Source organism: Meles meles, chromosome X, assembly GCF_922984935.1.
Source record: "Meles meles chromosome X, mMelMel3.1 paternal haplotype, whole genome shotgun sequence".
Classification (NCBI taxonomy): Eukaryota; Metazoa; Chordata; class Mammalia; order Carnivora; family Mustelidae; genus Meles; species Meles meles.
The window spans coordinates 37,079,173-37,092,121 of NC_060087.1; the positions used below are offsets into that span (position 1 = coordinate 37,079,173).

The following is a 12,949-nucleotide window of genomic DNA, read 5'->3' on the forward strand; positions in this document are numbered from 1 at the left end:
CGCCAGGCTCCCCAGCTTGTCAGCATTTTTGAGGCAAGGCCTTTTTTACATGTTTGCCTTTCTTACATGTCTGAGATGTGGCTTCTCCTTTTTGAGTTGAATAATTCCCACTGCTTCGAGCTTAGGACTTCCCTACAGATCACCCAGTCATTCCTGTGTCTGGCTCAGAGTGCTCAAAGCTCTCCACACCCCTCCCAGTTCTTGGCTGCGGTTGGGCACCAAAGAGATGGCGGAGGCTGAGATCCGGTGTGGGTCTGCATGCCCGCTGGCTTGGGCTTGCCTCCCTAAAGCGGGTGCTGTGCTTCACACCAGACCCAGGCCCCGGGATCCCTGCTGCCAAGTCACATAAGATGCTGGCAGCGGCTCGGATGGGCTCGTGTGAGCTGTACTGAGAGGGGACAGGTGGCTGTTAGGATAACCGAGGGCCAGTCTGGCCCTGAGGTCACATCAGTGTTGGGTTTCCAGCTCGGACCGGTCGGGTACTCCCACGGAACTTCCGAGTGTCAACGAATCCCTTGGGAGCTTCCTGTTGCTGTTTAACCACACGGTGCATGCGCCTTTGAGCCCGTGAGCCCATTGTGCCCGTGCTGCTGACACTGTCCTGCAGTTTATTACGTTAGCGGGTGGCCCATGGCCTTCCGAGGGCCGTTCTGATTTCAGAACCTAGGCCGAGCCCACAGGCAGGCTGACGGGCCGCAAAGGGCTGTGCCTTACCTGTGGCTCCACGTCCAGGATGGCGATCAGCCCCTGCTCATGGATCTTCCGGATGGTCTCCAGTTTTGTCCCATACATGGCATCCTCGTGGCTGCCATACTCCAGGTACTCGTTATTCGAGATGTCTTGCATCATTTGGTCATGAGATACAAAGTAGTAATTCTTTCCGTTTTCTTCATCTTTCTTTGGAGGTCTGGTTGTGTCTGCAAAGAAAGTCCCATATCCCGAAAGGCTTAAAAGACTGAGCTCAAGAGCGGATGCTCCCTATGGACCCGCCCAAGCCCCAGCTCTTCTAAAAGCTGTGGCTTCTTTAGTACATGTCTCATGCCCTGTTACCAGCCCCAGGAACTTTGTAGAACTAAATTCGCGACACCATATTTATCTGTGTGACATCAGACCACAGTAGTTGGTTAGTGGTTTAGTTTGGTGAATCTTTTGGTGTTGATGAGATTTAGTTCATCCCTTCACGGGTCACCACGGGAGAAAGACACTGAATGACCCAAGATGAATATGCCTTACTGTATGCCTTAATGCAGTTAGGTCTAAAGCAGAAGGAAAAAAGAATGGAAAGAAAAAGAAATGGAAAACCATATACAGTTATTTAAATAAAATTAAACCGAAAAAGTCAGTTCCTCAGTCTCACTAGCCACATTTCAAGGGTTCAGTGTAGCTACTGGCTGCTGTAGTGGACAGAATAGCTACTGAAAACTGTCACTCTCAGAGAAAGTTCTGTAAGTTCTGTTGGATAGCATCGGTCTCTGACAGCTTCCTAAAGGAGATGGTTAGAATATAGCAAAAGGAGTACTGCGGGGATGCCTGGGTGGCTTAGTCGGTTAAGACCCTGCCTTCAGCTCAGGTTGTGATCCCAGGATTCTGGGATCGAGTCCCGCATCGGGCTCCTTGCTCAGTGGGGAGCCTGCTTACCCCTCTGCCTCTGCTGCCACTCTGCCTGGCTGTGCGCGCACTCTTTCTCTCACTCACTCATTAATAAATAAAATCTTAAAAAAAAGTGTACTGTGTTGAGAATACAATGACCTTGGCCAGATGTGGCTACAGTGGTCAGTAAAGACCTACACCATGAGTTGGCAAGCTATGGCCCGTGTGCCAAATAGGACCTATTTTTGTCAAATAAAGTTTTCCTGGAAAACATCCATGCCTGTTTAATTACATGCTGTCCATGGCTGCTTTCATGCGACACTGGCGGACTGGAGTAGTTGTGACAGAGACCAGATGGCCATCCAAGCCTCCAATATTTACTACCTAGTCCTTTACAGAAAACAGACCTAAGAGGATGTATCCTAAAATATTGGTCAGTAAGTCCTAGTTCTGGGGGATGCTGACAGGACCAGTGTTCTGCAATGCACAGTTTAGAAGATGTTTTTCTAGCTGAGCCAGAAACACTGGTTTAAATCTTCCTTCCTCCCACTTCTTTTTTTTTTTTAATATTTTATTTATTTGACAGAGAGAGATCACAAGTAGGCAGAGAGGCAGGCAGAGAGAGAGGGGGAAGCAGGCTCCCTGCGGAGCAGAGAGCCCGATGTGGGGCTCGATCCCAGGACCCTGGGATCATGACCTGAGCCGAAGGCAGAGGCTTTAACCCACTGAGCCACCCAGGCGCCCCCCTTCCTCCCACTTCTTTTCACCTTCTCTTTTCCTTCCCTTCCTTCCTTCCTTCCTCACCTTCCCCCGCCCTTTCTTTCAACTTCCTTCCTTGAGCAAGAATAAATTATTGCTCCTCTTTGCTGTGTGCCTGGATCCAGACCCACGGGGACCCCCACCCCCTGCCTCCTGCCCTGACTAGACTGTTAGAACTTACAAGTGCTCACGGACACCCAAATGCGCAGGTTTTAAAGAACTCTTTCTCCAGGCACATGAAAAGCTGAAGAAATGGCATCGCATATTGATGCTGTACTATCCTTGGTCATCTCGGGAGGTAAACATATGGTCTGTACACACCTGGGGTCCAGTATTTGAGACTTTTGGACTTCATAATTGAGGCTGACAACGATATGTGTCAAAACCAAGCTTGCTAACTGGTCATTTAATAACACAAATGTTCAACTGTTACGTGATCAAGAAGAAACTAAAGGTTAGTTAAGCTTGCTCTACTCAAGATCTAGACATATGGAGATTTAAAGGAACAGTTCAGAGTGTCTTATGAAGAAAATGTCAGAGGGACCAACTGAAATGGTATCTGATGAATTTCCTTTTTGTGTGTAAATCAGACAGGGTTCTGGAGGGAGGGTGTTGTCTTACGAAGCCTCACGGCCCTCTGGGGTGTAGAGAAACCCACGAGTGGTGCTGATGTGGCTTCTGTAAGGCACTGGAAGGCCCTACTGGGCGGAGTCCATCTTCCCATTTTTCTCTCTTTGCTCTTACAACTCTTTCTCCTTACCTCCAGCTAAACTCTTCATGCCTGAAAGCTTTTGGGATTCCAATGGTAAATTCTGGAATAACAAGACTAAAACCAGTCTTGGTTTTAGCTACTATATATCCAGTATCTGCTGGTGTTTCTTGATCCCAGACCCTCCTTACATTCCTGGAATTACTTCATCTTATAGTTGAGGAAACAGAAGGCAAGAAGTTACGAGTAAGACAGAGAAAATAAGGGGAATAAAAATGTTACAGTTTTTAAATTCTTTATAATAAACAACTGATAGCGCACTGCGTTTTCAAAGGGATGAAAGTCAATTAACTTGGGTACGTTTGAGGAGAGCATTGTTCTATCAGAGAAAACTATCCTATCATTCAGATCCATTCTTCTGAAGAATCATTCATCTGAGTCATGTTCATGCCATTCTGCTGGGGAAATCAGGTTATAAACAGGATGGAGGAGTCCAGTTTTGTTAAAAAACAACAACAAATCACACACGACCTACCTCTGCATTGAGAGAAGCTTGGGAGAGTCTACGACAGAATGTTTTATAGGGCCGTTACTGGGGGAATGGGGTTGGGATTATTGTTAACTAAGTTTTTGATTTGTTTGGCTTTGGATCTTCCAAAACTTCCCATAATGAGCAGTTATTACTTATGTAACGGAAAACAGTATGTCAATTACAATATCAAATAAGTACCAGGAAAAATAAACTTAAAAGAGAGATATTGCTTACGTGGAATAGGGTACGCAAAGCGATCTGGGTGCTTTGTGATGAGGGTGTTTTTTATGTGTCTTCTCCCAACACCGTGCGCACCTATGTCATTTTTAAAAAAGAAGGTGAAATTGACAATTGTTAATACTCACAGAATGTTTTGAAGAGAAGACTAAGAAAGCCACTTGTATAGTCAAGCTTACCTAATAAGACTAGTGTTTTCCTTTTGAATGCTGGCAGTTTTACTACTTCTTCATATGTAACAAGATCTAATTGATCAAACACTAAAACGCAAAGAGTTAGAAGAAAGGTAAATTTACAGGAGTATTTCATGTACGTCAATGATAATTATACTGGCAGAACTAAAGTCATAGTAAAACCGTGTCTTCAAAAACTCTGAGTCCAACTTCTATCCGCAGCTTACATATAATTTTAGTCCTATAGGCTTTCAGGAGAAAATTCATTTTTAAGCCCATGAAAATGCACTTTAGAACCAGGGGCATCCAAAGATTATGTTGAGCACATGCATAAAAGTCCAAATTCTAAGAGATACTGCATATTTTATCATGCGGTATCCAACAAGTCATACGAAGTCATTCAAAACCACATGCTGTTCATATTTCTGCAATTCTAAGAAACCAGCAATACTAAAAAGAAAAAGTCTGCAGACAGTGACCAACATGAATATAGCATGAATGCAACTAAAGTTAACCAAGAAAGAGGCCACTAGGTTATCTCTAGGGATGGATGAGAGATGCATGGACAGCTGGTCTTTGAGTTCATGGTTCTTTCTTTCAGCAGAGTTGCCGAAGGTAGCATGCTAGCGTCTTTCAAAGTCAAGTGCTGAAACTGTGATTTCACAGGCGTTCGCAATGAGCATCCCACAAGTTTTACTGTAACCCAGCTATCCATTAGATGGAAAGTCTTGGGTATCTTAAGTAGGGGAACATGCTTCCCTGGGCCCTGAACTTTATTAACCCGTGTGCAGTGAGTCAGGATAGACAGAATGGAAAGAAGCATGAAGCAAGTCTGAGCTTGGAAACCTTTGCAAAAGGAGAGTTCTCTGATCATTACAGACTGAGAAGAAATGCTCCCCAAAATAGTTTTTGGAAACCCGCCTCTTAACGAAACCGTTACAAAAACCTTCCCAAGAGGATGACCATTCCTGGTGAAGTTCAAGGTGGTCCATTTGAAAATTCTCACAAGAAGGCTAAAATCATGAGTCATCGTTTCCTGTAATAGTTTTCCTTGTGGTAATATCCAAGTGTTGCCAGGCACACACTGAAATATCTTTTTAAAAGAAGGCTCGATAAAGCTCTAGATTTCAGAGAGGTTGAAATAAATTCAATACGATTGATTCCATGGTGCCATAAAGGGATCTGGGATGCTTCAGTCAATCACTGAGAGAAGCTTCTCCCTGAAACAATGTGGCCAAATGCTTTTTTGGCTCTCAGCTCAGTCAACATCTGTGATCTTCCCAGTAGCAAAGAACCTTAAATTGCAAAATAGGATACTCTCAAGTGCAACAGATCAGAGACAAACAAAGGAACAAAAGTATCATTCCCAGACTATGTATATATATGAAAAGAAATACCATGTGTTAAAATAAGGGTTAGTGCATGTTAATGGGTCTCTGTGCCTTTGTTTCCTTTTGATAGCCTGATTCCAGAAAGGTTCACTCAACGTCTTAATTCTGTAGCAATAGCTAAAAACCAAAAATGTTTTCTGTGTTTAGAATAGCAAAACCCCCCAAATCAAAACTAACACGAGGTTCTGTGCGTGCTCGAGCTGGCTGGTCATGCTACGGTGATTACAGAGTGTAAGAGTTGTAAAAAGAAAAGCAGGCGTGCTTATGGCATCAGTTTTTATACCCATTGCCCTCCGAGTGAGGTTTCCATGGAGAAAAAGGATGCTTATGAAAGAGGTGCGTCAACAAGCTGGTACATTCTAATATAGAAAGATAAACCAGCATCCCTCAAAAGAGCAAGATGATGATGGCACAGGCTTTCGGAATGGCATCCTACCCACTTACGACTTGCCATTTTGTTTTTAAACACACATGAGAATGAGTTAGAGATCAACGATCGACACCGTGGACAAATGAACAGGTATGTTACACACTGATATCTTAACCATAAACGAGTAGCATGAAGAGGTTACTCTGGTCTAAATGAAATCAGCACATGGTCATAGGATCGAGAAAAAATAAGAGTATTTAAAAATAAGACATACAAGGAATATAAGGAGAACACTTAAAGGCTGAACTTTTAAAAGTTTTATGTTGTTTGCGGATTTTTTTTTTAAAGGACTGAATGAAAGGAAACCATCAAAAACAAAGAGGCATAGTCACTCAACAGGTTACTTACATGCACAGAGGCCATTGGGAGTAAGACAGCATGAAAAATGTACAGGGGTCATTGAAATATGGCTTTTAATATATTAGTAAAATAAAAGTATAATATGCACAAAAGAAACTTTACCATGCAATATTCTAAACATGAGGCAAATAAATCACATTAAGAAACAAACTCATTTTAATAAAAATCCAACAATATCCTTAAATAAGAGCCAGTGGTTTTTATTTACTAGCAACATGCACGGAAATCTGGTCTGGGAATAGTTACGAGACACCTTCCTCAAGGAGTGTAGGTGTGGAAGCCTTTTGTTTTTCAGTTTGTACCTTCCTGTACTGTTTGCAATTTCAAATCACAGGTGTCTATTACTTTTATTAAAAAAAAAAGCCAACAGGGCAGTGAGATGATGGGCCACTCTTTGTTGTCTTAAGAGTTCTCTGTATTGAAGAGAAAAAAGTAATAGATTTAAAAAAAACTACTCAACTACTAATTTGTGGTATTATGCATCATTTAAGCATGCCTATGAATGGTACTGTAAAAACCCTCTGGGTTCATGTGTACGTATGTAAATGGACTATCTCAGGATATTGAAATACCACTGCTCAGGGCTCTAACAGTTTAAAAAAATGAATTAATGAAGACTGTTTTTCCCCTCAAGTTTATGTTAGCAACTTGATCTTGAAACTGATTTTGGAAGTCCTAGGCCTGAGGAATCTCAGTGCCTCAAGAGTATAGTTCTAGCAGCCTGACAATGCTTTTTGCATCAAATTTATGTGGCTAAACATCTTTTACGTGTTGCAGAAAATGTATTTGCTGTAAACACTACACACACCATAATCAAATCTATTCCCAAGGCTTCAGAAATACTTGCTGGCATAGTTTGCTCATATTATCTTCATTTCCTGGTAATCTACTCAATATTCATGACACTTTTATGTGTTTAGGTAAGGATTTTCTAGTTGAATCTATTCCATAAATAAGCCTTTAGTATCGATTCCTTGTCTCATTTGGAAAAACTATTAAGTATATTTAAATATTGTAAAAACCTCCCATTAGGAAAGGCCTGGCACACTGGTAATTCGGGGCTGGGCATGCACTCAATGGCCTGCCGCTCCTGGGCTGTGGTCACGTTTGGGTGCATGGGCTGGGTGCATGAACAGAGCAGAGGGACGCTGGGTCCTAGGGAACGAGTGTCCAGCCGAAAGGGACATCGACAACCCAGTGGTGCTATGGGTGAAAGGGGGCCTAGTGTTGCCACATTTCTATTTTCTTTCAAGGCAAGGCAGAAACCCAGATTTTTATGTTAAATATCTGATTTTCAAATGTGATATCTGGTTATAATTCTTTCAAATGCCACGTGTGGGGAAAACAAAACTAATTTATTGGTCATATCCAGCTGATAGACTGGCATTTTATAATGTGAGATGTAGGCGACACAGCTTGAACAGAATTCTGCTTTAGCTACACATGGGGACTGTCCCGGTGACAGAAATGGGAACAATTCTAGTATCATCGTTCCTACCAGTTCTAGATATTGACAAAGTTCCCATCTTTCATTTTCACTACAAATGTAAACAGCCTCACAATTTGATGAGAAGATTTGGATCTTGCCATCAATATATGCTGGATTACTAAAGATCTGAAGCAGGAACCAAGACACACAGCCCTTATCTGGATTCACTGAGGACTGTGAGAAGATCCCACCCCCTCGCCCCATACTGGACAATCAACTTCTGAAAAAGCCAGAAAGATCCTTCAGAAATATAGTTTGATTTGTGGCCCAGGAGCCCATTTGGCTAGTTCTTGGCATTAAAGAATATGATGAACTTTGAAAGTTCTCATAGCACCTGCCATACTGACGGAGTTCGGTAGTATCTGTTTCTCTCACGTGGGTCCCTTATATGGCCACGCCGCGCGTTTGGATGGCTTTCCGTCATGGCTCAAAGCAGAAGAGCTGATAAAATACCTGACTTCTCTTTCCTGACAACTTCATCTCTTGTCAACTAAAGGTGCCCAGTAAGTGAATGGTTCTTCTGGACTTTGTCATGAACAAAATGGAAGGGTTGGTCAGTGAAGGGAAAGGAGACTGAAAAGGTGGCAAGAGAAAGGCCTTGCCAGGCAGCATGCTTCAGAAAGTCCAAGAAAAAAGCTGGACACCTTCTCCCGAGCAGAAACACCAATAGGAGAGCTATGAGGCTTGATTTGGGGTGGGGGTGGGGGGGTGCTGATTTTCTGACAAAATTCTTGAGTGAACGTGTCAACGGTTTCTTTGTCAGAATGGAGAGATTCTAGTTTTTTAATCAACTGGCTTCTTATTTTCCCTCACAGCTGAATTAAAGAATATTGGCCAGTTAAATACTTATGTCTACATGCCCTCCATTAGAAGAGTATCAAGCTAGTGATGGATTAGCAACCTTAGTCACCAATTTGCTTTGCTTTCTAGGTTCAAATGATAATGCCAGCTATAGCCATACAGCATTTAAAATTATAAAAATGGTAAGGTTGTATATATATGTATATATATGCATATATACATATAAAATGTCAACACATCTTGTGAGCCTGTTAGAAGCTGATGGAAATGAAGATGAGTTGGCAGGAATCACTGACATTTGGTGTTAAACGACATTCTGCTGACATTACAGTGAACATCTTCAGAAAGTACTACTTGAGCATTTACAATTAACAGTCGCTAAATTATGTTTAATCTGCCTTAAATATTTCTTCCCTTTATAAAACAAAACCAAAAAATAAGCCATCATCAGACTAGTACTCTGTGGCGGTAAAGAATCAGAAAGGATACATTTTATTGGAATTAAAAATGGGGTAGAGTGTGGCCGACATGAAGGGAACGACTCATCGTTCAGCTGAACCATTTGAAATGTACCCCTGTGGCCACTCACACTCATCCCACGTGATGCAGTATTTCAAAATGCATACTTTCACTTGCTGATTAAGAAATGAACAATTCAGGGGCACCTGGGTGGCTCAGTGGGTTAAGCCTCTGCCTTCGCCTCAGGTCGTGATCTCAGGATCCTGGGATCGAGCCCCTCATCGGGCTCTCTGCTTAGTGGGGAGCCTGCTTCCCGCCCCCCACCCCGCCACTGCCTGCCTCTCTGCCTACTTGAATTCTCTGTCCATCAACTAAATAAATAAAATCTTTAAAAAAAAAAGAACAATTCAGAGTTTGTAAATAATTTTACCTGGTGGATGCTAATGACGTGTTCTGACATTCTACAGATAGAAGTGTGTTTTATATTTGTCAGAAACATTATACTGTCAAATTGGGTATGCATGACTGCATTCATTTGATTTTTTTTTTTTTTTTTTTTGGCTACATGTCTGATTTTTGGAGTCATTTCTGAAACCTTGGGAACTAATCTAATGCCAATATTGGGGCTTGTAATTCCTCAGAACAAGTCCCTTATAAAAAGGGGTCCTACTGAGAAGTTACTGAAAATAAGTCAATTCCAGCCTCTGCATCAGCATGCACTTCCTTTAGCTTAATTTACATCCCGTGAGTCTTCTGGAAATTCTACGGCAAGGATGGCCCATGCTCTTTTGGCATTACAAGCAAATATTTTGACTCGGGTTGAACTCAAGTTTTCATATAGACAAACAGCGTGAAGGGAAGGCCGAGATCGTGCTCTTGGTCTTTTAGGAGCCAGGAAATAACTGGCGGGGTAGGGGGAAGATAACTAGTCACAGGAACCAACCAACTGCCCTTAGTATCCAACGGCATCTGTGCTCCTTCGGCCCAATCGCCGGGCCCTTTGTGGCACGGCTCCGTGAAGAGCGTCCCTCCGCCCTTAGCAACGTGCCACAGGGCCGTGTCCAAGGGCTAGCGAGGAGGCAGGAGGGAGGATATTAGCTCAAGATCACTCTCAGCAAGGAGGCAAGGGTCCTGGTGACTCCGCAAACCCTCAAGCTCTCATTTCTCAGGGGATGACTGAACATACTGGGTCCTTTTAGTTCCGGAGAAGACTATTTCCAAGTAGCACTGTCTTCCTATGAAGCTCTGTCAAAGAGCTGGCAAATGACTGACATCATAGTCGCAGGTAAGGGTTTCGTGCAGTTTGGCAGGCTGATGAGGACCTCGTTGGATGGGATTTTTGGGTGAGGACTCAGAAGACCGAACTGAGATGTGAGCTCTATCTCCGTCTTTGCCAGGTTCACTCAGCCTCAGCCACACTCGTATGTTTCCCTACCTGCATTGTGCTTTGCCAAGTATTTATCTTTGTACTGCTTCTTCTTCTTGCCGAACCAAGTACAGCTGGCCTGCTGCTCCTGTTTGGTTTTCTCCATGGCGATGCAAGCGACTCGCCTAGCAGAGAGAGAGAGACAGAGAGAGAGAGAGAGGGAGAGAGAGAGGGAATCTTCTGTAAAGTTGTATACTGACAAAAATCATTCATTTGAAGACTTGCTATAAGCCTGCATGAACATACTCCTCACAGACCTTTCAAGGTAAAGCTTGCTCTTTGGTTTTCACAACAATTTCCTGGAGATGTTTTAAAAACACAGGCTTATAATAAAATGACATCGCATTCCCGGGGCACCTGCTAACTGATAACACAGCCAGCAACCTAAACTCATGGCCGTGGCACACGGTGGAAAGAGTGTGGGATTTTGAGCTCAGACAGTCTGGTTAGACTCCTGGCTCTATCACTCATGACCTTGGGCCAATTTAGTGTTAGGTGCTTTCCTAGGAAACATACATGTATTAACTCTTTGATCTTTTTAACAACACATGAAATCGTGTCACCACTTTACAGATGAGATTAAAGGACTGAGAGGTTCAGTAATTTGCTCCAAATCACACAGCGTAGGTGGGAGAGTGAGGTCGGTCTGACAACAGAGCGCACACACTTGGCCAGGTCATTTTGTTGGCAAGTTTTCATAGCCTCTTGGATGGCTGTCACAAAGGATTAGAACAAAAAAATGTAAACAATGTCCCCAGCACAGTGGTAGGCAAGGTAGATGCTCAATAAACGTTCCTATAACTACATGGCAATTCTAGTCTAGGGAAAAACACGAATTAAATCCACAGAATTATAAACAGAGAATTTTAATTTTCTCCTATGTGATTACAGTATTCAGCAAAAATGTTATTAAAAAGTCCCCCCCCCCTTAGGTTTAATCTAAGAAAATACTTGCCTTTCAGGATATTGCCACAGGTGGTTTTTGCTTAATGATTTTGCTTGTGGGCCAACCAGGGGTCCCTGAGTGAGCCACATACAAGGAGAATCCAAAATCACCATCAGAATCACAAGCGATTTTCCAATGAGGTTGTACAGATTTACACCCCACCAGCGGTGTGTGAGAGTACCTTCTGTTCCACTTCTTTGTCAACTCTTGGTAGTATCAGTCTTTAATTTTAGCCACCACAGTAGGCAAGTAATGGCATCAGGCTGTGCTTTGAGTTTGCATTTCGCAGATTATTAATGAGATTGAGAACCCGTTCACAGGTTTATTGGATTTCTTCTTCTGTACAGTGTTTAAGTCTTTTGGCCATTTTCCTTTTCTAGTTGTCTTTTTCTCATTGATTTGTTGGAATTCTCTATGTGGTCTGGATATTATACCCCTGAGGGTTATACGTGTGGCAAATGCCTTCTTCCATTTTGTGGTTTGCCTGTTTACTCTTCCTATGATATCTTATATGATATATTATACTCTTCCTATGATATCTTATATGATATCTTCCTATGATATATTGATGAATATAACTTAGTTTAAGTCAAATTTAGCCATCTTTCCCTTTTTTTTTTTTTGGTATGTTAAGAAATCCTTGTTCTGAAGACATTCTTCAATATTACTTTCTCAAAGGTTTATAGCTTGGGCTTTCATATTTTGGCCTTTAATATGCTAGAACTGATTTTTATATATGTTGTGAAATTAGGGGCCCAATTTCTTTCTTGTCTTTTTCCCTAATGGATACTCAATTGTTCCAGCATGACTTATGGAAAAGACTATCCATTCTTCACTGGTGATTATTTATGTATGGGAGTATTTTGGGATCCTCTTCAATTGGTCTATTTGAACATCTCTATACCCGTATCTTATTATCTTAATGACTACAGCTTTATGGTAAGTATTGGTATCTGGTGGAGCAAGGCCTCCCTCCTTATTCCTCTAGAAAAACATCTTGGCTATTCCTGATTCTGTGCATTTCCACGAAAACTTTAAAATTAGCTTGTCAATTTCAAAAACAATTAAGATTGCATGGAATCTATGAATCAGTCTGGGAGGGAGACATCTTTACAACACTGAGTCTTCCAGTCCACGAATACAGTATATCTCCATTTCTTTATGTATTCTTTAATGTCACAATAAATGTTAACATTTTTCCTTTGTCTTGAACATCTTTGTTAGATTTGCTCCTAACTTGATTAAAAAAAGAGGTTATACAAATGGTGTTTCAAAAATTTTTTGTAATTTAAAAAATTTTCAAACATAGACAAGAGTAGAAAGTAATGAACCTCAAATACCTACAACCCAGCTTTAACATTTACCAACTCCTGGCTTGCACTATTTACAGCTTATCCACCCTAGATTATTCTGAAACAAATCCAAGTTTGTATCATTCCCTCCTTAAATATTCTTAAATTTCTCTTAAATCTATAGGTTCCCTCTCTCCTTTTCCTTCTCATAATTTATTTGCTGTAAAAACTGGTTGGTTGTCCTATAGTTTCCAATTCTGGATTTTTCTGATTTCATCCCTGTGGTGTCTTTAGTAAGTCCCCATCTTTTGCATTTCCTCCAAATAGGTAGTTAGATCCAGAGGTCTCGTCAAAT

At 41.9% G+C, this 12,949-nt stretch overlaps 1 protein-coding gene across 13 annotated transcripts in view; it reads right to left on the bottom strand.

Annotated features, from left to right (window-relative positions):
• CASK (calcium/calmodulin dependent serine protein kinase) overlaps positions 1-12,949 on the bottom strand; it is a 343,974-nt gene that overhangs the window by 7,685 nt on the left and 323,340 nt on the right. For 8 of the 13 annotated variants that reach the window (XM_045994395.1, XM_045994401.1, XM_045994397.1 and 5 more), the window contains 4 exons: positions 10,366-10,481; positions 4,007-4,087; positions 3,825-3,905; positions 715-917 (listed from right to left, as the gene is read on the bottom strand). In XM_045994395.1, the coding sequence (XP_045850351.1) occupies positions 715-917; positions 3,825-3,905; positions 4,007-4,087; positions 10,366-10,481 (481 nt within the window). The remainder of the gene's footprint in view (positions 1-714; positions 918-3,824; positions 3,906-4,006; positions 4,088-10,365; positions 10,482-12,949) is intronic. The other 5 variants (XM_045994396.1, XM_045994399.1, XM_045994402.1 and 2 more) reach the window with 1 other exon arrangement.